Here is a 23,271-nt window from a genome sequence, read left to right on the forward strand (position 1 = left end):
AATCCCGGGACGAATTAAATTCTTTTCGATGTGACGGTCACCATTGTCACAATTACACTCCCCAGTTTCCTGTGTGCTTTTCCTGGATTTCTGGATACTCTGGATTTAACGATATTTTGCCATCCGTGCCTCTACATACAAAAAACATTCGTCACCGTATCATTTCAGTAAAAATTCGTCTTTCAACCATTCGTCCAGATTGTATGCTAGAAGGGTGAACTCTTTTGTGCGCCAGTCTGGCGTAACAAACCGCCCATTCCATTGGCATTCCCTTGCTGCTGCTTTTGCAAGCTTGAAATATCCCTGCTGCAACACTATCAAGGTGCATCAGCATTCAAAATCAGCATTAACGGCAGCAGTTTTCTCCTATTCAGTTTCGTTCGAAGCTCTGTGCATTTTCAACTCTGATTTTTCTTTACACATCCCTCGCTTTGTTTCTACCGACCCCGGATACAGGAATGTACCGACGAGCGGTTGCGGCGTATCAACGAGGTACTGCTGGGTATAAAATTAATTAAACTGAACGCATGGGAGAGTGTATTCAATGATAAAATTTCACAAGCCCGCCAGCAGGAGCTACGCCATCTCGACCTGGACTCAATCTACTGGACATTAATGAGTAAGTAGTACGAAATGTGCACCATCCTGCAGACGGGAGAATCGGTTGCCCGTACGGTAATGAATAGTGAGCTTAGTGAAGGTTGATGTGTTTTATCAGTACGATCAGTGAGGGATGAGATTTACTCTAGTGTAGTGGGGTTGTTTTTTTTCGTTAATGCAATGAAGAAAAACAAGCTTTCACCATAGAAAGGGGAATTGTACTTTCTTCTTTATGCAACATTTATCATACATGATTGAAAAGAAACAATAAAGAAAGATCATTTAATTTTAGGGAGACGCCTCACGTGCAGAGAAAATAAATAAGTACCTATGTAGAAAGTTTGAAATTTCAAATTCAACCCAATGCAAAAATTTATTTTTAATTTTTTTTTTCAAACGACTTGAATGGTTTGTTGGTCCAACACAGTTCCAGGAAAATATAAAACCACATTTTTCACAGCAATATTGTTGCTGCAAGCAAATAGCTTTATTGTTATAATCTGGTGCAGGATTTTTTTTCAACATAAAATGTTTCCTTTAGTTACAATGTAACAAGTGCTTACAGAAATGTTGTGGTACGTTCCAAGAACACGTTATACCGACAGTGAGGTGTCATTTTGATTGAAATATATGAAAGCTTTCAAGTGGTGTGTCGGTGTGAGTCGATAGAATGTCCGATGTGGAAACCGGTTCCTGGAAAGTGATTTCTTTTCTATGATGCTATTTCATATATATTGTAACATTTTCATATTTTGGCAATTTATATAAAATGTTCATTTATTATTAACCTTTTTGAGGTAATAATTATAAAATTGTTTTATATTTACTGCTCCATCATGAAAGATGGTTTTATGAACATTACATTTCCATATAACCACTGTCTTTGCCATTTTCATCGATTTTCCATTTTCAGTGCTACTCACACACATTTCCTCGGTGCTAATTACCATCGTAACGATAGCGGTCTTTCTCGCTCTCGAAAACAACCCGATCGAGTTGACGGCTGGTCGGCTATTTGCATCTTTGGCCCTCTTCAATCAGCTCACGGTGCCACTATTTATCTTCCCCATTACGATCCCGATCACACTGTCCGCCATTGTGAGCACAACACGGCTGGAAGCATTCTTCGGCCAGCCGGAGGTTGAACGTGGTTCACTCGAAGGTATACGTACGATGGCGCGAATTCTTAGCAAAAGTGATGCCTCACTGGATATGGATGAAGCCGGTGACACGACAGACGGTGGCGATGAGGCGCAACACACGGATGCACCGGTGGTCCCTGCAGCACCCGCCACCGACGAAGGTGAACGCGTTAAATTGCCCGATAATGTCACCGGTTCGCCGCAAACCGAGCGGAAAGCTGCTGACAATGGTCGTTCACCGGAAGTCGGTGGGAAAAGCTGCAGCCAGCAGTCATCCATGAGTTCGGGCCGGTCGATTAGGTCCGATCAGGTGGAACCGGCTGTAACGGATCGGGTCGGACAGGTCGGACGGCAACGGCCGGCAAAGTACCAAAAGACGGCCCCGAGCCCACGGGTGAAGTTGAAGAAGAACAGCCAGCTGTCGGTCAGTGCACGGCTGGAGAAGTGTCGCCAGAAGCAGAAGCACCTGGCAAGGGAGATGCGATTCGGGCTGCCTGACCATGCGGCTGTGTTTCTTAAGGATGCTCGCTTCCGGTGGACCGGCACGGTTGGTACCGAAAGCGCTACTCACTACTCGCTCTACATCGAGCAGCTGACCGTGCCGAAAGGTGAGCCCGGCCGGAAGCTGTCGAACATGGAATGTGAAATTAAGTCGACTATCTTTCTCTCTCTCCCCTTTTGATGCTTTTCCTTTTTATTAGCTAAGCTGACCGTCATCGTTGGACGTAGCGGTAGTGGCAAATCGTCCCTGTTGGCAGCACTGCTCAAGGAGATAAATCATCTTTCCGGCGAACTGATCTGGAATAAGTAAGTTCGGCTTGTTTTTTTCTCTCCTTTTCTTGTATGTGGTTACTGCTAATCTTTCCGCCCGAAAGCGGTGCCTTTTTATCAAGCATGAATGATGATTTAGCGTTGTAGAGACAAAAAAGATGGATGTAAACCGCCCGGAAGAAAGAACCGAGCAGATTCAAAACGGCGCATCCCGCCCGCGTATGACAATCGGCTGATTATTAGGAGCGGATTTTCACTTCGGATTAGCACCCACCGACAGTTTTTTTTTCTTGTTTGGCAGCTCGCAAGCGAAACCCGTTCGGTCGGAAGTAAACAGGGATTATCCCGACCAGGCAACCGGATCGCTTTCTTCGGCATGAGGGAATTTGTGTTGCCGGTTTTTGCAAATTTGTATCCATTCGGTGGGTGCGCCAGAAGAAGAAATGGGGGGAAAATTGTCCCAACAAAGCGAATTTGGAAGGGTTACAAATGGCACTTAAGGGTTAGAGTTAAGGCTAGAAATCATTGAAAGAATGCGACATCATGCAAAAAAAAAATAAAAGAAGGTTGTGATAAATATTTCTAAAACACTAAGTCTTACCTTTTTTGGCAACACGGCTTTTGGGTGTTTTTGGGTTTGCACAGTGCCATTGGGTTAAATTTATTTTGCTGCTGGAAATGTTTTGTTCCACAAACTGCGATGGGACAGATAATCAATCAACATGTAAATTCACTTACGCGATAAATTAAAGGGATCCTGTTTTTGATTGCAGCGTAAAAGTTCTGTCGAAATAATGTCAGAGCGGATATGGAATCGATAAGCGTTTTGATTTGATTTAATTTCAAGATGATCAATTATTCGGGAAATCTCTCGTTATGACAATTTATCTCATCTGCATTATGTAACCTTTTTTAAATCTAATTTAGTTAATTTTGATATATTAGTGTGTTTAGTTCTGAATAGTTATGGATGACGGATTCAGAAAAAAAATCGAAAACTGTTTTGAATAAAATTATCCTTGCATATGGGTAGCGGACTACAGGTAATAACGAATGTATAAAAGTTATGTGGTTTGCATACAATTTTGCTGTAATTTTATGTAAAAAGAAGTTCTGATTAGGAAAGGTATCATTAAAATCAGCTTCTATTATTGTATTTTCTTCCTTTTTTTAAAAGAAAAAAGCAATAAATTCACACGCCAGCTTACTCAACACTTTATGCTGATCTCGAAAAGCTGTAGAAGTATGCATAAACAAACCCTTTACCTTTCATATCAGTTGAGTGACCTATTTGAACGTAACAAAAAAAAAAAAAAACAAACGGAATGGGGCGAGTTTTTTTCTGTTTCATACAAGTAGACAACTAAAGCGGATGTATAAATAAAAGTTAAGCCAATAAATTCGTCGGAAAATCAATTCATCGAAATCCCGGACTCGGAAGGGGAAGGTCCGGTGAGCATAAATAATGGAGGATTGTGTACCGGATGGAAGCCAAACGTGCCCTGTACCCGTAGCTTTACCGGTGTCCATACCTTGAAGTTTTCCTTTTTTGGTCCATATTTATTGCAACGAGGTGTAGAACGATTCGTGCCGATTTTTTTTTTTCGCCTTGTTGCATTAAGGTACCAGGGTTTACCCCCGGGGGTAGGTGGATGGCAAACGATTTTCCCGAAATTTTATGGCATACTTTTTCCCGGTGTAGGTGGATGTGATTTCGGCGTACCGTCGTGGGCCACTGACATTAATGCTATTTTATCGGAATAGTTTGATGCCTTTGCAAATCGCGTCCGAAGCGATAGTAGAATGTGAAGCAATGGATGGAGAGCTTTTTTTGGGGGGATAGCTTAAATTAAAATGATAGTACTCGCTATTGGCGAAAGAGCTTCGAAAATGCAAGAATGAAATAAGCAACAACTACAACAATGCTGTAACTGTTTGGCATAAAGTTCGTTTTGGTGGTAACCAAACCAAAAAAAAAGGAAAGGACACGAGCAGTCAGCAAATTATGATGTGCTCTTGAGTTCGTGATGTATGCGCCTGATCAACCAATGCAATAATCGTGATGCTTCATTGGATGGATGAACTTTATGAGTCGGGTTTTTTGGACCACAACAGATGCTTTACGAGCGTTAAATTGGTTTTATTGTAATTCGGATTTGTTTTAGATTGATGTTAAACCCTGTACGTGAATGAGAGACTGAGAATGAGAATGTTTGAGGGGTAAAGTGTGATGCAAGAATTTTTTTGTTACTGGTAATTTTTCTTTGCTCAATTATATTAAAGCTGTGCATCACTTAACACAACGTAATGATGATTGATTTTTAACGAAAAAGTACATTTAAGTATTAATATTTTTTGTTAATAGTACTTACTTTACTTTAAATTGCAACGGAGACCTGTTTTTAGATTTAGATCAGATTAGATTAGATTAGATAGTTTAGATCTTTTCGAAAGAGATTTAACCAGGAAAATTATCTCGATTCTCGATCTCGATCTCGAAGGATTTGTTATTGAGAATATGATTTCTTTTTGTATTTTCCATCCTTGCGTTAGTATATAGCAAACCCTTAAACTTTTCAATTACTTAGCGAAAACAAAATACAAAAGAAAAATATGACAAATCTTACTCACTGCACGGAATAACACTTTGACAGCAAATAAAAACATTTAATCAAGTGCACAACAATCAGTGATTTTCAGTCGATTGCAGAACATGTTAGGAAGCGCTACAGCGATCAGATCGCTTGCACAACGAATTGCACCCCACCGGTTGGCAAGGTTAAAACCGACCGTTAATCGAATTCTGTGCGTTCTGTGAGTTTTTCTACGCCTTCGAGTATTGCTTTCATCGTTGGCACAAATGCCATTTGTCGTTCGGTTTTGCTACTGAACGTTTTGGGTTGAGCAAATGAAATAGATGAAGTGGCGAAGAGGATAACGTTTTTAGTGTCATGTCGTACTCAGTGCAGGCCTCGGGCTAGTAGAATTGTTTGCACGTTTGATTCGATTTCTCTTTCCACCGTCGCTTAGGATGGGAGTTTTTTTTCAAAAAGCAAACATACTGCAGACTGAGAACTGGTTAAGCGATACAATTGCTTGGGTGCATACAGGTCGGTTTGTGTTGAAATATTGTTTAGATGATCGTATTATGGAAGAAGATGCAATGATATGTTGAAGAGTGTATTTGTTTCTTAAACATTTCTATGTTCTAGCTCTAAAAAAATTAAAAAGTCAATGATTAGCTACAGCATAAAAAATAGAGCTACATGTACATTAAAATAGAACTACAGCTCCATATAAAACATGCAAGAAATAGGAGTTCAGCTAAATATATTCAACTTTCTACATGCACTGACCCGTGTAGACATTTGTATCCATGCAACGGATATGCAACGAAACCATTGATTGAGAGATCCATTCCGTTGCAGTGGCAGACCGTAATTGGGTGTGTACGATTTGTTTTCACAATTGACTACAGCACTAAGTCAACCTGTCGAAAGCAGTCGAACCTCAGGTCGCAGGTCCTTGGTACGGGTCGAATCGTTTTCTGCCGGTGGGTGTCCAATAAAAGGATGTATCGTTTATGTGTTGTTGTTCGTTTTTTTTTGATTTCGTGTCCACAGACAAGGGTAACTAACTTCAACTGCCATTCGACCGAAACCGTTGTCATGGTTCGTTTATTTTTTTTTTCGCTGCACTTTGCTCCGCTTTGCTTGCAGATACTCATCGATTGCGTACGTACCGCAGAAACCGTGGCTACAGAATGCTACCATCAGGGAGAACGTACTGTTCGGGGAAAGCTTCCGGCCGAAACGGTACGAACGGGTAATGCGGGCATGTGCACTCAAGCCGGACCTCGACCTGATGCCTGCCGGCGATGGAACGGAAATTGGCGAACGTGGCCTCAAACTGTCCGGTGGTCAGCGGCAACGTATCGCCATCGCCCGTGCCCTCTACTCGTCGGCCAATGTGGTAATTTTGGTAAGTGCGAATAGCGCGAGTGAACGTTTGATTTATTTCGCCATTGTGTACGTACGAAAGTCAAAAGAATATTTGTTAAACGTTATTTTCTTTTTTTTCATTTTGCATGTTTTATATACTTTTTTGTATGTTTTATATACGTTTTGTACTATGGTTTACCATATAATTTTTGTTGTTGATTTTCTTTTTATTTTTGCATGTGTTTTGTTTTAATTTGAAGTTTTTTCTTGAAGTTTTCGTTTAGTTTTTATATAAAATGAGATAGCTATTCTCTTAATGACCTTTGGTGAGTTTTTGTATTTTTGTTTTATTTTATAATATTAAGACTATTTTATTTAAATGATAATTTTCGTGTTCTTCTAGTTGTTTTATTTTTTTGAACATTTTTTTTAAACTCTAAAAAAACGAATGCTCAATCATTTTCGCCGTCTGCGCTAAACCCTTGCTGTTGTATTTGTTTTACTTTCCCAGGATGATCCACTGTCCGCCCTGGACAACGAGGTTGCAATGGACGTTTTCGAGAACGGTGTCCACCGGATGCTGGCACACCAAAAGCGAACCATCATTCTGGTCACACAGAAGGTGCAGCTGGTACATCGAGCCGACAATGTAAGTCAAACCGATCCAGATGGACTGATGGACTGATCCCGGGAAAACTGGGACTTAGTGTGTTCCGTTCCACAGCAGGACATTTAATGGCTTTCTGGTTTCTTGGTTTGTTTCTTTTTTCTCGCTACCATCCCTTGCTTGTCCTTCTTCGCTTCTTTATCATCCACAACTTTACGCTCGGGTTTCGGGATGTGGACGAATGATTGAACAACATGCAACGGTGCAAAACGCGTGGCAGATCGTGGTAATGGAAGGTGGATCGGTCAGTGCAACAGGTTCACTGACGGAAATCGAGAACAATTATCCGCACATCCTGCGGGAGTGGAATGCAATTATAGCGAAGGAGCAGCAACAGTCGAGCGAAGCACAATCGAGGTAATTAGAAGAACTATTTCGCAGCAAATCGGCTGCCGCGACCGTCACTAGAGTCTCGCACCACCAGTTGCAGTCGACCGGGTAGCATTTGCCGTTTTGCATCGGTATTTGGCAACCGTCGTGGGGGAAACGTCCCAACATACACGTTCTGGGATTCATTTCTTTTTTTTTTTCGAGTACCGTTTCCGTCCAAATTCCATGCGCAACAAGAGTGCAGTTTTGTTGACGATTGCTTCAGGTCGCAAGTCTTTCGCTTGGACGAGCTACAAACGAAGGAGTGTAGCAAACGATTACCGGTGGTCTGTGGTTAATGATCCTTTCTTTTTCGTATCTTTTTCGCTCGTGCTTCAATATGGTTGTTCCGGCCACAAACTGTGATGTGATGTGTTCAATCGAAATCCATCGTAAGCCCGGGAAGGACGGCTCGCGAACGATGGAAGTTGTTCAAAAACATCTCACGCATCAGCTTCCAGCGAAATCATGTTTCCGAGGAGAATGACTTCATGGAGGTAAGTGTGGTGGATATAGTAATTTAATGAAGTATTTATTGGTTTAGTATATCGTTTTGTAAACGTTTTTATAAATCGATTTGCTAATTAAATGAATAGCTCAAAAGACGAGACGCCTAAATTTATGCAATTCTGGAGACAAAATAAGTTTTGTGATTCAGGAATACTATTTTCACACTAATGGGAGCATTATTTTGTATAAACTACTAGAGATGATAAAATTTATAATAATTTGAATATATCACGAACAAAATATTTGCTTGCGTCATAGCATTTTTTCCAAATACCTACCACTCGGGAGTTTTCATCCCATCGAATATCAATGGTTCGTTCACTTCATTCAACCAAATAATCGTCCGTTTCGTTTGATTATGTTTTTGTGCCGCATCGAACCACCCTAGCGAGAGCGGATGATTATTGGAAAGTTTTGTACATTTCACAGCCACTGCCCGAATGAAAAGTTTCGAGAATGTTCATTTAGCAGTGAAGTTAACTTTTTTTTTCTTTTCCCAATCTGAATCTAAACCGGCCACCATCAAACCAATCGCTTCGATTGAGGAACTTGTGCAAGAAAAAAAGGGGGGAAGTGGAAGATACCCAATACATACGCCCATCCAAATCAAGGTTCCCTACCCCGGCACGATGGGAATGGCAAATTAATATGCTCAACCGAAAAGAAATAAAGAGATAAGTTGCTGAGCCGTGCGGGTCTGGTGGATGGAAAACTTTTGAGCTGTGAAAAGTTTGGTTTCTTTCCCCCCTTGTATACGCTCGTTTCCCTTTTTGCAAATGGTTTTCCGTTTGAAGAAAAGTTCTTATGCTTGCCTTGCTTCTAAACGCCAACCGATTAACCTTCGGAATGTCGGTAACATTGGGTCTAAATCGGGACTCAGAATCGGTTGGGCGGGAAAATCGTCTACCAGTGGACCTTGGTAAGCGAGATTCCTCCTCGATCCGGATAGAAAGTTTTATTGTGCTCCTTCGGGAAACAAGAATTCCCAAGAGTGAGTTCCATTTTTGGGAGATTTTAGTGGATTCGGTGGTCTTCGGTCGGAAGAACCCGCCCAATGGAAGATATGTTGTGGCATTGTTGTTGTTTCCTCCCTTTTTGGGAGTCGAAATATAATCGCAATTTTTCGGCTGGCCAGGTAAGATTTCATAATTGTTCGTCAAGCTTGACCATCCGACAGGGTGACTAAATGTTGGAAGATGCTGGCTTGAAAAGTTTGAAAGTGATGCTGTGGTTTACCTTAGTATAAGATGTTTCTTTCCAGTCTTGTGAGTTTCGCACAGCAAAACCATTTGATATGTTTGTTTCCAAGAACTTGAAACGCTTTTTTGTAAGGGGATTATGTTGTAGTAGGTTCTAATATTTTCTTAGTATAGTCTTTAGTTCACACAAGTAATTTCTGAGATACACTCAAAATGTAAATAAATGAGAAAATGAGGCTTATGACGCCTTCTAATTTGGTATAAACTAAATTCCAACCAAGTATTAGATCAAGGTTAGATAGAGATTATTATCAAGTAATAGTAATAAGTAACATTTTGTTAGTTTGAATTAGTTAGACATGAATTAATAGTTTCGTTATAAAAGCTTCTGAATTCTTTCTCCATTCACCAAGGAATTAAAATTTAATTTCTGTTCTTAACTTGGTTCATAAAATTTCATCCTTTCCTTTACATTGCTTTCCTTTTTTCATCTTCAGCGTACGTTCTACTTTCCCCGTATGATGACCAACCGAGCCCTGTTTGGTTCTCGCTTCTCAGCTCATGATTTTCCACTACCGATCGAAGACTGTCACGAACCGAACGTTGCTCTGCGCAGACACTTCTCCAACCGGCTGCGAAAGGATTCACCGCCCTCGTCGGCCGTAGTGCTGCGCCGCCCGGAACCGCTCGGATCCTTCGATCCATCCGGCACCGGACATCAGAGTGTGTTTCGTGCGTTGTCACTACAGCTGGGTACTTCCACCACCGGAAGCAACGCAACGACCAGCACGGCGAACCAGCAACGGCAACGGCAGCCTGCGGTTGTGGTGCGTCACATTTCATTCCCAACCACACTGACCACGAGTTCCACCGCTTGTACGGGTGACGATCGGCTATACCGGATACGGCCGAACGATGGCTGCGAGCTTCATCCGGGACAGTTGGTTTCCACTGCATCCGGACCATCGTCCTTGCCCGGTCAGCGAAGGTATGGATGCGGACGGTATTTACTGTGGGATGGATTTTTATACGCCCAACGCATCGTGGGAATTCTTTCAAGTCTCACTCGGATGCTCATATTCTATGTGTGTGTGTGTGTTTCGATGTTTTTTTTATTGTGTATACTTCCCAGAATTCTAGACATTATGGACGACATGGGAGCAGGAGATGATATTGGGCCGAACCGCACAGGTGTGCCCGGACAGAATGAGGCCAGAAATAGTTGTGACGATTTGAAGCGTAGCTCCATCGGATTCCGCATTCCAGAATTCCTGCGAAGGATGTCACTTCGAGGCCGTCGCTTTTCAAACCCAACCGAGTTTAGCCGGGTGGAGCGTGGCTCACGGAAGTCATCACGGAAGACCAGTTCACTAAAGTTGGTGTGCGTTGTTGTGGATGTCCTGGCTTAACGGTGCGTTGCGTTTCAATGTGTTTCTTCTCCATCTTTTCTCTCTTCTGCAGAAGCATTCCGAAGGAACGGCATCATTCGATCAAACGATTACTTTCGACGATATCGCGTCGTAGCGAGGACACGGAGGAATCTTCCGTTGGTAAGTGAGTGCGAACTTTACAACATGAGAGAATGTAAGATCTGGTCTGATAGTGGTTTTGCGCGTGCATGGCATATTGATATGAAACTATTTACTGATAGTAGATAATGGAAATGAATGGTATATAAAGTCTGGTTGCGATGTGAAGTATTACAAGTTATGTATATAACAACATAATACTTCATTCTAAATTCGGAACTGAATTTTGATCGAAAATACTTTTTTTTTGCTCAGTTAGAACGGCCTGGCCTGTATCAAGACTTATTTTACCACGTAGCAGGATAGTCAGTCCATGCTCCGGGGAGACGGTCCGGATGGGATTTGACCCCCAGTCCTGCCGTGTGGGGGCCGGAGCCGTTTATCACATACAACACCGGGCCGCCCCAAAAGAAAATATTTTTATTTTATTTCTTTATTTATAATTAATGGTTACGGCTTCGGCCGTATTGTCAGCCTCCGAAGCTGAAAAAGTACATTTTTCTTAAGGTATTTCCTCCTTGTATTTTACCTTATCCTGGGCATACTCGGTTAAGAAAATATTTTTAATGAATATAATAAATTCTTAGCAAAGGTATAAATTGTTGCACTGAATTTCAGGTTCACAAAGCTTAAAGGTATGCAATTTCTAAACTGTTTATTCTTTTTTTGTTGGTTTAACTTCACTTCCATTGAAGTAGAGTGAATCTTTCTTGCGAAAGAGACAACGGAACAATTCAAATTAAAATTCAATGAATTGATATGTAAATGTCATACGAGGATTTCTTATCCAGTCTGTGGTCTAACTCAATCGAGTGCTAGAGCGGTCCCTCTGGATCAACAAACTGCTTGACTGTCACGAGATACTTCCTAAGTACATGTTAAAAGCTGGTTTATGTGTATTTGTGTGAATTGAAAATCATTGTACGATTTTAGATTTCGGAAGATGGCGGTTTTAACTTGCTTATTTTTTAACCTTATTTGACCATAAAATATGGTGAGAAATCGCATACCGAATTTAACACGAAAAACGCATCTTTCAGCAAAAATGATGAAAAATATAAAATATTGTACCGGTAAAGGGGTAATAGAAAGATTCCTTGACCTGTCTTGACGTATACCGAAATCACCAAGCTCTGAAAGGATGAGTTCCGGGTTGTAAAAATATCTTGCATACTTTTAGGCGCACGTAGGCAAGATTCAACTAAGTAATCAATCACCAAACTGTTTTGCTCGTTAAAAATTTAGTAATGCGTTTTTGAAGAAACAGCGAGCTTCTTGAGGTCGTTAACCGAAGTCGCCATTGTTTTGAATATACTTCAAGCATGCTAAATAGGAAGCTTTTTTTCATGCGCTAGAACCGAAGTACAAATGACAAACAATGTAAAAGCAAAGGAATGCATACGAGACTCCTATCGTTCGAAACAGAAGCGCCGGGTGTGTAATTACATTACAAGCAATGAATATGAAACCCCCCGCACCGTAGAATGACAGAATGTGCCTTCTTAAAGCATTTAGTTTTGCAACCGATTTACTTCATTGACAGACTTCCAGCAGTGTACGAAAAGCGTCATGCGGTTAGTGCCGGAGTGGAGCGTTTTTTTTTTCTCTCTCTCTATTTGGTCACCTTCTGCTGCCATTCTTGCGTTGGCATGCATTCAACGATTTGCGTGCTTCACAAGACATTCCACTTGAAGCGCGTACAAGTGCCACTTGTGCCGCTCAGGATTTCGATTCGCTAAAGCCCCACCAGTAGCGGAAGCGACTTGGCAGTAGGATTTTATCGATTATGCATTCCGGATGTGGTTTAAACTGCAGATTGAGGGGTGGTATTTTTTTTTCATTCTCCTGTCGGTTGTCGGCGTACAGTTTGACGATCTTGAAGTTGATTTCCGCGGGATTAGCTTTGTCGCTTGGTGGAAGGTTAGGGAAAATGGTACGCGCTTTCGTCGCTGTTCGTAGAAGAGGAATCGAAATCCGAAATGCCTCGGTTTTTGGTGGTTACGGAAAGGGTGAAGAAAGTGTAACGTTCAATAATCCGATTTTGACATGCCTCGATTCCTCGCTGGCATGCGATGCATTGAGGGAATAGTGCGCGACCGCTAAAGGAGATGAACAAAAAAAAAATAAAAAACGATGTGAAAATAAAATGCAAACGGAAATGTTCGGTTTGCTCGCCAATCTGGCCGTCGCGACTGCTATCCGAGCGATAGAGTGCTTTAGCATAATCGTGCATTATGCGATGCAAGCGTTCACAAGCTGATGTGCGAGCATGCGGGGTCATTGTGGGGTCGCTGAGTGTACGCGATTGCATCATAAATTGGAACGTCACCAAGTTGTCGGAGCAGTGAGCACGCAAGTACGGTTTGGAGATTTCTATGTATGTACGTGTTTTTTTTTCTTTCTATAAGCTTCCCCATTGACAGTCTGGGAAATTTAGAGCACAAATAGAATAAAGTATGCGACAGAAAATTACCACCAGATTTACGCTCTCCAATGCAGCATTTAAGCGAATGACATTGTTGAATCTGCTAGACAAATGTGAGACGCTTTTTGGTGATGTGAAGCAGCGGGACGATAATATAATTCGCGAATCAAGAGCATTTGTGCTAAGAGTGTTTTAGTTGAAAGAAAGGATGCTGTACTGTGTGTGTATGATTTTTTCCGTAAAGAAGAACTTGGTCGTGCTCAAACTGTGTATTATGTTATTTATGAAACTAAAAGCAGTCAATGACCGCAATTTTTCTGTTGTTTAAGAAGAATAGATGTATTCTCATATACTTAAACAATAGTATCATTGCTTAGAACTATATTAAATTCATCTATTTTGTAAGTTTAAATTGTACAACTTACCGAAATTACATTCCCAAATAATTTAAGATCAAATATCGCCCAAAGACTGATCACCCTCTGCTGCCATTTTTCGTCCATCCCGGTTACAGATTGTGGTGAAGCCGAAGTGTCCAATCGATTGATCTACGACGACGAACGCAAGTACGGCCGCATTCCGACACGTATGTACTGGCTGTATCTGATATCGTGCGGTCCACGGATGGTGGCCATCTTCTTTCTGAGCGCTTTGGCCCAGCAAACTCTTAAAGTGTACACCGACTTCTGGCTGCAGGAATGGACCGATCAAACGTCCACCGTATCAACCACCGTGGCAGCAAATATTGCCGATGGCTTAGCAACGAAACCGATCGAGGTAAAGGCATTCGTGTGGGATGAGCTGTAATCGGTGCACCGTGCACCGGCACTAAATTTGACTCCCGATTTGCATACCAATGTCACCACGAACGTCGTCGCCCGTCAGCAGGTGTGGTAATGGATTGTTCTTTCTTTCCGGTGTAACACACACAGATACAGCGCCATTTCCACGCGTACGTCGCACTGTCGGCCGTGTGTATCGTCCTGGCGGCTATCTCCGTACCGGCCGGTCAGCGTGCGGGCAGTAATGCACGGAGGCGGTTACATCGGGAGCTGATTGCATCGGTGCTTCAGAATTCCATCCATTTCTTCCAATCGGTACCCTTGGGCCGTATCATGAATCGGCTCAGCATCGATGTAGCCGTGGTGGATAAGGTAAGGTTGGTCAAAGCAATAGCAAAGCACCATGCATTTGGCAAAGGTTTGCAAATTGATCCATAAATCAGCGCTCGGTTGCTTCTTCCATTGGATGCATTCCTCGTGCAATTGCTTCAGCCACTTCAAAGAACGACTCAATCTGCTGGTACTAACAGTGTCTCACTCTCTCTCTCTCTTTCTCTCTCTCTCTCTCTCTTTCGTCTCTTTTATCTTCATTTAACTATTCACAGAAAATCGCTGCAACAAGTCAAAAGCTGCTACAATTCATTCTGCTCTGCCTGTGCGCCGTACTCATAAATAGTGTCGTGACGCCATATTTCATCCTGTTAACAATACCAATTTGTGGCATTTACTACTTGGTGCAAAAATTCTACCGTGCATCGTCCAGGTAAGGATTAGGAAACCCGTTTCCCTACCATCGGGGAATAGAGTTGTCTTGTAGCGAGGTATGGTAGGCAAGCATCTCGTTAGGATTACACTGCACCTTCCGGCTATGAGTCGTTCGCCGTTTTTCGTTGTTGTTGCTGTGGGAAGTATTGCCCACAGAAGAATTTAACTTCATGCTGGGTTATTTATCTGTATAAGTAAAGGGAGACCAGACAGTTGCGTTTGTGTGTGTACAAGTAATGGTTTGCGATGGGAATATGTTTTTTTTCCACGGACATAAATGAACACAAAAGTGCTACACTTTACTGGATAATGTACCTAGAAAACATACCTTTTTGAATAGTTTACATAAAACGGTTAAAAATTCCTTTTTGTCCGTTTTTGACGTTATTCCGTTAGATCCCGCTAGGAGTGTGTAGCGCCTAAAAGTATGCAATCAGAATTGCCTTACATACCTTTCAAGCTTTTAAGCTTAAGTCTATCAAGTAAATGGTGCATTACATTGACATTAAAAAAATATTTGGCATACTTTTAGGCGCTCAGTCCCACATGTCACGTTACGGGTGGAGCAATAACACCTTTTAACCTTTCAAATCCTTCGTGTATGCGCGTACTCTGCATCTGCAGGCACTTATCAGTAACTTTATAATCAGCATCGTGTTTGTCGCGTGTATATGTTTCTGTTTGCTCAGCTCGAAACGATGCACAAACGGACGAATTCAGACGAATGAAGTTTCCCATCCGTTGACAACCAATTTATCGTATGTGAAACATTTACTTACGGTATGCCATACTTTGTCACGGGTTGCACTATGCCCTCCCCGGAGGGTCGGGGTGCCACTGCACTACCATTACCGGGAAGGATTCCGTTACGGATCTTACCATTGTCCGGAAACGACCGGAAAGGGTACGAAACCATATAGCAAGAACACAAACCTTTTGCTCGTTTCGGGAGAAGTTTTGTGCTGAGAAGAACTTCTCGCCAGCCAGCCAGCCAGCCAGCCAGCTAGTCTGTTGGGATAAAGTTTCGGCACACTCGAAATGCAATGAAAGGTGCAGAGTTATCTAATATCTAAACTAAGGCACTAGGAGAAACACATATGGGACACGTGCATGAAAATGTACTTTGATGCACACGTTCTTTTCATTCCTTCCACCCATACGTGAAGGGTGAAGTTTTGTGTGTGTGTGTGAGTCGTTGATTTATAATTTGTGGAGCGAATGTTCACACGAAGTGCAAGTCCATTGCGGATGGGGATATACAAATTTCTGGCTCAAAAGCTTGTTTAACTTTGGTGAAATTGATTACGTCGCCTGGCGTTGGTTGGTACGAAATTGACAGTCGGGGAATTGGTTGCCGCTGAGTTGGCATAAATTTGCACATTGTGGTTTACGGCGTATGAATATCTTCACCGTTGGCATTTGCAGACTCAATTTTGATTGTTCGGGATATGCTTCCCGGTACTAGGGAGGATCCAGTGTGGGCCTTGTGGTTCAATCATACGATCCATATCAAGTGGGGAGGGAAGCTTTGCATCACCAAATACCCGCAGATAAGGCAAGACCCCGGTAGTGACCTTATTCTCAGCTTGTTCTTTAAAAAAAATTAGTTAAACTTTAATCCTTCCGGTACTGGGTTTGTCGTCGGGCGGTGCCTGCAAGACACTAACGATGCTTCAATGAAATGGAAAGCTGCTGCAGTGTATACGTATAGCATCCATGTCCATGTGTGGGGAAATAGTAAGAGCGAGAAAACTCTCAGCCAGGGATTATCTTTGTGTGCACTTTTAGCACACAGAACAGAGAGACACACACACGACGTAAGTGGTATCGTTAGGACACTGCCACATGTTACGGGACATGATCTATGGCAGGTCGGTTCTGTACCCATACCGGAACACATGTTCGATGGTTGTCCACAGTCAGCCTTTATGCAGCCGTCCCTGTTGGGACGAGTCCATTCGAGAATTACCAAAAGAAAATCAGTAGGTTCAGCAAACTTGCTACGGATGTGTCTGCGTTCGACGGTGACATGGGTTCGTTATGACGTTTTGTAATTTTAGCCCCCTTCCCCAGGAAGTGACGAGTTGAAGTTTGTACAAGTTTAGTGTGCTTTTTTTTATCGTCTATTTGTTGCTTTTTTCCCTGCATTTCCGACATCAAGCGTATTCTTTTCTTGGGTCTTGCTAGAAGGTTTTTTTTCCTGAGTTGTGTTCAGCAGTTGTGGGATTGCTGAAAGCTAAAATTTGAGCAAAGTTTAATTAACTTTGATGAACTGGGAAGGGTTCGATGTACTTGTGGGGATAACATTCGAGTAAGTTCACGTATCATCTGTAGCTCGTAAAAAAGAGAAAGAAATTAAAGTCTTTTTGGCTTCACAATGAACTGGAGAATCAGTTTTGTTTTTCAACTTCAAACCCATTTCCATTCAAACAGAGAGTTGCAGCGCATTGAAAGCATGACCTATTCACCGGTGCTGGCGCACTTTTCCGAAACCATCGAGGGCGTCACGACGATCCGCGCCTTCGGTCAGGAAGCACGCTTTATGGAGGTACTGTTTAAGCGCATGGAGGCGAACAACGTGGCACAGATTGCACTGAACTGCAGCAATCGATGGCTCGGTATCGCGCTCGACTATCTCGGTGCCCTCATCGTGTTTGTGGCCATCCTGACGGCACTGATTACGGCATGTCTGCGACCACAATCCACCAGCTCGTCACTGATCGGGCTGGCGGTTAACTACGCGATGTTGGTACCGATCTATCTGAACTGGGTCGTAAAGCTGTTCGCCGAGATGGAAATGTACGGTGGTGCGGTCGAGCGGATACAATCCTTCATCGAGGGTGATGTGCATCATCGGCGACGGTTGGAAGGGCGCGGACAACATCTTGCGAGAGCGGACGTAATCGGTACGGTGGAACCCTTTTCATGTAAGTAGCCTTGGGTGGGATTAAAATTTATTCCATTTCCACAGTACGGATTGTGTGCCGGAGGTATACGATGGAAAAATTAATACACATACCGAGTTTCAACGAATGTTTAATCTTTGATGAATTATTGTCTCTTGTGGCATGCATCGACTGTTTTACGTACGGTATACGAGACAAAAGGGTCATCCTAACCTATCGGGATACAATTGTGCTGTCCGTCTATCGATTGCCTTTCGCATGATTGCTTTCATTTCCAAGTGGAACACCATTCAGCATCTAGCATCATACACTTCCTGCACGCAATCAATGTTTTGGATCAGCTGCAATAGTTCAATACACATTTGCTACAAGAAGACAGCAAATCACTGTAACCATTACACTTTGCTGCATGTTTTATGTAGATATTTACTGATGACCGGAGCGTTACCCCGAACAGAAGGGGGGAAAAAGCAACCACGAGAAGGTGGCCAGGGGAAAATCCCGGTCCTGGTTGGATTACTTCCTTCGAATCAGATGTGCTGTACGGTTGAAACGCTGAAAGGCGTCATTCCTTTTCATGTCGATAGTAGCGTGGAATATCATTCAACTTTTAACATTCGATCCGGTTCAACAACTGACGGAAGCTTCTTCCACATTTACTTTACATTTCCATTACCTTTTGTTTCGACCGTTTTTCTTTTTTAGATAAGAGCGTTCCAATATCCTGGCCACTGAGGGGTGTCATCGTGTACGAAGGTGTTTCGCTGCGCTACGAAAATCAAAAGGAGAACATAATCACAAATTTGAATTTAACAATCCCTGCAGGCCAACGGGTAAGTGAAAAGGGAATATAAACAAGAAAAAAATAAATAAAGGACAGTGTTAAACACCGACCGTTTTTACGTTCCTCTTGCCGGCAACACTAAACAGAAGGTGAAGAACCATTGTTGGGGTTCTCGCGAAGGGGGTGGAAAATCCGTACGAAACGGATGAACAACCGTTGGAGCAAAGGCACTGTTCGTCATTCCTTCTACCAAGTGGTATCGTTTCGTGCTCGCTGTATCGTACACCATCCACCACACCATCAACAACGTTGTACAATTAATTATTTAAATGACTACTTTTACATTACCCAGAACGCTAGAGCGCGCCTGGTATGCCACAGTCGCAAGGATGGAATGGTTCCGATAGTTCCCAACCGTTGACTTCACGATACCCATTGCGGGTGGATGGGTGAACGGTACTACTACTACTACTACTACTACTACTACTACTTCATTCCCGCCAGGGATGAGTGGTAGTTGAAGTTTGCCCCATAGTCACAAGCTAATGGACTACCGGTGGTCTGAATACCGTTGCTTCGCCCATCACGGGATGCCGTCTTCCATTCCGATCCCTAGGTTACGGGTAAATGTTTAGCAGAAGAAGCAATAGTTAAACATTCTCGTTTGTGTACCAGTGGTCGGTCAAAACCCGAACCTCGCCTGATAGGGATACGATGAAAATGGCCCGGAATACCAACGTGTTGTACGGACGCACATGAGGTGAAGTAATTCCTGCAACAAAAGCGATGCAAAACAGAAATAGTAAATAAATGACTTTCATACGATACCATCCTTTGGTGAGCGAGTTTTTGCACCCATCTTCTGTGGAAACATTCAACCGGAACCGGTTCTCGATAGAACCGGAAACAATCGTGACCGGGAACGTTTGCTGTGGTAGCAGCAACACAAACACCGTACAATCCGGGGTGCGAAATTGATGACCAGGAATTAGTTTGTGCACTGTACGAGATGCAAGATTCTCGTTGCTCTCAGTGCTGAGCGATAGAGATAGAGCAAGATGGTGACAAATCTTGAAATTAAAAACTACTTTGCATCCACCTCGTTACGAGGTCGACTCAGCCTGGTTCTGGCCCATGGTAAAATGTGTGTGGGTGCGTTAGGTTATGGGAAATTTGTGACAAGGCTGCCAAACGCTAACGAGCAACTAAAAACACTCACACTGTGACAGGGTTTTGCTTAGTGCTCCAGTAGTAAACGCGTTACCATTGTGTTTGGCAACTGTCAATTTTGACAATTCGAACGATTGTTTTCCATTTCGCGTTGTGTCGCTGTTTAAATTAGTTCCATCTCGTTTTTATTTTGTCTGATTTTTTTTGTTTGTTTTTTTGTTTGTTTTGCAATTTTAAGCTTGGCATCTGTGGACGTACGGGCAGTGGAAAATCATCACTCGCACTGGCACTGTTCGGTGCGCTAGAGGTAACGGCGGGTCGCATACTGATTGATGACGTCGACATTGCCGGGCTGCATACGGATGAGTTACGGTCACGGCTATCGATCATCCCACAGGAGGTGATGCTGTTCGGTGGTAGCGTACGGGAAAACCTCGACCCGAGGGGACATTTTTCCGACCTCGAGCTGTGGAACTGTCTCGAGCTGGCACAGCTGAAAAATGTCGTTAAAGCATTACCGGATGGATTGGGTATGTAGTGGATCAGGCTGCCCTGAATCAGATTTTCCCGTCAGTAGCAATTAATGCAATCTCTGCTTTACATGCGATGGTGCACGGTTTGATCCATTTCGACATCCGTAGACACGCAGATATCGGATGATAAGCACTACTTCAGCAGTGGACAAAGGCAACTGTTCTGTCTTGCCCGGGCAATATTGCGCGGTTCCGTGTGTTTGGTGCTGGACGAGGCCACTTCATCGCTCGACACGGAAACGGAAAAGCTAGTCCTGCAGGCAGCCAAGAAAGCTTTCAAGGGCCGTACGGTGATCACGATAGCGGTAAGCATGGGAAGCTATTGAGTGGGAATAGGACGTATTTAATTGCAATTAATGTTTCCGTCTTTCTTCTTGGACACCTTACGATAGCATCGGCTTCATTCGCTGTTTGACTACGAACGTGTGCTGGTGTTGGAACAAGGTCGTATCGTGGAGGATGGATGTCCCCGGCAGTTGGCTAGCGCGGTGGGTAGCAAGTTTGGCACCATGCTGAAGGCGACCGATCACCAACAGCACTCGATAGTGGAGGATGATGGACAGGAGCGGTGAAAAGCAGTGGCTCGAAAGGGAACGTTGGGGAAGCATTATTGATGTTCTTCACCCACGTCGATACTTATGGAGAATGGTAGTCCGTTAATTCTCACCTAAAAGGTTTTATAAAAGATGATCACATTTACTTAACCAAATATACCTTCAAATGTTTGCCTTACGCGAGTAACTGGTGCGATTCTAGGAAACCTTTAAACGTGAAAGATTGTAAGTCGTGAAAAAGTGATACATACTTAAAATGTTATTTTAATAAATCATTGTCCCGAAAAATAACCAGAAATTTAATTAGGATATGTTAATGCTAATTTTTATCCGAATGCATGTAATTATCTACTTTTATAGTAATTGTTCTAAGTCTATTACTTATGTTTGACGTAAATGTGCCTGTTCCGTACTAAACGGAAGAGGCAGGAGAGAGCTATCCTGCTGTCAGGAGTGGGACATTAGAGAGAGAAAGAGATAGTGCGCTTACGAGTGGCGTGAGCGGTTAAGGCTGGCGGAAGTGTAAGTTTTTTGCCAGCGATCGTATCGGACAGACGTGGTGGTACTAGCGAAAATAAAGTGACAAAAAAGGATAAACCCTGCTTTGACTCTACTCCACTGCTTCCTCCTGGAGGAATATTCAGTGACACTGTTTTTGTTTGAATAAACTAGAGATGTGCAAAGTGAGTAATAGTGAGATAGTGAGTTGAAACGTTGTATTGAACGAGTTTTGTTCACTCACCACGAGGAGTTTTAGCGAATCTTTCCTAACTTTCAAACCTGTATAAGCGAACAAGCGGGCTAGTCTGATCGACAAGGACATTAAAAGGTATCCGCCTCTGCATAGGAGATTGGTAAATTTATAGATTTTTTTTAAATTTTTCTATTCCTTTTTATTCTTTTTTTTATTTCAAGCATTATTTGAGTAAAAAAAAAATTATTTCAACAAATTCTCATTAAAATCGATAAATTTCTAAATTTTGCAAACTTTGCCAAAAAAAGGTAAGGCTATAGCCTTAAAAGATTTCAAACTTATAGTTTTTATTATTTTTTTTATTTTTTTTTTATTTAAAGCATTATTTGAGTAAAAAGAAACTTATTTCAACAAATTCGCATAAAAATACACCAACTTATAAAATTTTGCTAAATTACTCAAATAAGCTAAGAGTATAGCCTTAGGAGATTTTCAAATCTACATAATTTTATTTATTTTGTTATTATTTTTTATTCTTTTTTTATTTAAAGCATTGAAAAAAAAGAAACTTATTTCAACAAATTTGGATTAAAATACATCAATTTATAAATTTTGCTTAATTTCCCAAAAAAGTGCTAAGGCCTTAGGAAATTTTCAAACTTATAGAATTTTTTTATTTTTTTATTCATTTTCATTCTTTTTTTTTATTTAAGCTTCTTTGAATGAAAAGAAACTTATTTCAACAAATTCGCATTAAAATCCATCTAAAAAAAGCTAATGCTATAGTGTTAGGAAATTTTCAAATTTATAGATTTTTTTAAATTTTTATATTTATTTTTATTCTTTTCTCCTTTAAAGCATTTTTTGAGTGAAAAGAAACTTATTTCAATAAATTCTTATTTGTTTCAACTCACTCGCACTTCTTCGTTTCAACTCACGTAAATTCCTCTTTTTGCAACCACGGCTACATGCTTACACTCATGAGTGAGTAAAATGATCAAACCTTAACTTTATGCCGGGTTTTTTATGACTAAAAAAAATGAGTCGTTAAACGAGCAGACTCCTAATAACGACTCATTCACTCTGAGTTGGCTCACTAAAAAGAGTTGTTATTCTCATCTCTAGAATAAATCATTGGAGAAGGGCGTCTATCTTCGAGGCATCTTCCAATACGCCTAATAGTATGCAATTTGTAGTGCAACACCTAACGATTTGAATTTGAAAACAAGTCCCTTGAAGATTATTAATATTTATTTTACTAAAGAAAATTGTAATAAAAACGGCTAATAAAAATCCAGAAATATTATTTATCTTGCTATTTAAGTGCGGTTGTGGAATGTTGCGAACGAAGTTTAATTCGAATGAAAGTGAATGAAAGCGTTCTAACGTCTAAAGTAATATTGTTCACAATGGATGAAATATTCTCGTTTTCGTAATCAATTCGACATTAGTTATATCTTGTTCAAAAGGTTCATTTTTTACTAGCTCGAAACACTTGAAGGTACCGTTTGTGGTTGATACAAAAAGAAAAAAGAAACCACTGAACTTAAGCATACGCCACACGGTAAGTTACACGTACAGTACCGTGCAGACAAGCCCCTTTTGCTTCGCGATGCACTTAATAAAATATTCACTTCAAGTACGGTTAAGCCATATGAGGACCGGTTAGCGTTAGTTCGTCGACGTCGTATGGTTTTGGGTGAAATTTAGATGCAACTGCAACGATGTAGTGAACGAACGAGATTGAGCTATTCGTACAGATTACAGCTTTTTACTAGGAAAGAGTTCTACCAGGGTATGAATTATGAAGTATGCATGATCCGGCAGTGATTTCTTGTGAACTTCACACGTACACACGCGATGGTTGGAAAGTGCCCGGATATGGCTATGGGTTTGCCGGAAATGCTTGTTAGATTTTTATCTTTCCCCG

The 23,271-nt window shown here is 41.8% G+C and overlaps 1 protein-coding gene across 5 annotated transcripts in view; it reads left to right on the forward strand.

Moving 5' to 3' along the window:
• The window catches only part of LOC125761952 (ATP-binding cassette sub-family C member Sur), a 48,824-nt gene extending 27,879 nt beyond the window's left edge, over positions 1-20,945 (forward strand). For 4 of the 5 annotated variants that reach the window (XM_049423570.1, XM_049423571.1, XM_049423569.1 and 1 more), the window contains exons 8-25: positions 457-619; positions 1,514-2,350; positions 2,444-2,549; positions 6,233-6,494; positions 6,966-7,103; positions 7,342-7,478; positions 7,888-7,987; positions 9,697-10,187; positions 10,332-10,580; positions 10,661-10,749; positions 13,668-13,930; positions 14,086-14,307; positions 14,541-14,698; positions 17,134-17,627; positions 18,312-18,439; positions 19,799-20,090; positions 20,202-20,398; positions 20,486-20,945. In XM_049423570.1, the coding sequence (XP_049279527.1) occupies positions 457-619; positions 1,514-2,350; positions 2,444-2,549; positions 6,233-6,494; positions 6,966-7,103; positions 7,342-7,478; positions 7,888-7,987; positions 9,697-10,187; positions 10,332-10,580; positions 10,661-10,749; positions 13,668-13,930; positions 14,086-14,307; positions 14,541-14,698; positions 17,134-17,627; positions 18,312-18,439; positions 19,799-20,090; positions 20,202-20,398; positions 20,486-20,665 (4,506 nt within the window). In that variant the 3' untranslated portion in view covers positions 20,666-20,945. The remainder of the gene's footprint in view (positions 1-456; positions 620-1,513; positions 2,351-2,443; positions 2,550-6,232; positions 6,495-6,965; positions 7,104-7,341; positions 7,479-7,887; positions 7,988-9,696; positions 10,188-10,331; positions 10,581-10,660; positions 10,750-13,667; positions 13,931-14,085; positions 14,308-14,540; positions 14,699-17,133; positions 17,628-18,311; positions 18,440-19,798; positions 20,091-20,201; positions 20,399-20,485) is intronic. The other variant, XM_049423573.1, reaches the window with a different exon arrangement.
• The last annotated feature ends 2,326 nt before the right edge of the window (positions 20,946-23,271 follow it).

The sequence above is a fragment of the Anopheles funestus genome, chromosome 2RL, assembly GCF_943734845.2.
Source record: "Anopheles funestus chromosome 2RL, idAnoFuneDA-416_04, whole genome shotgun sequence".
NCBI lineage: Eukaryota > Metazoa > Arthropoda > Insecta > Diptera > Culicidae > Anopheles > Anopheles funestus.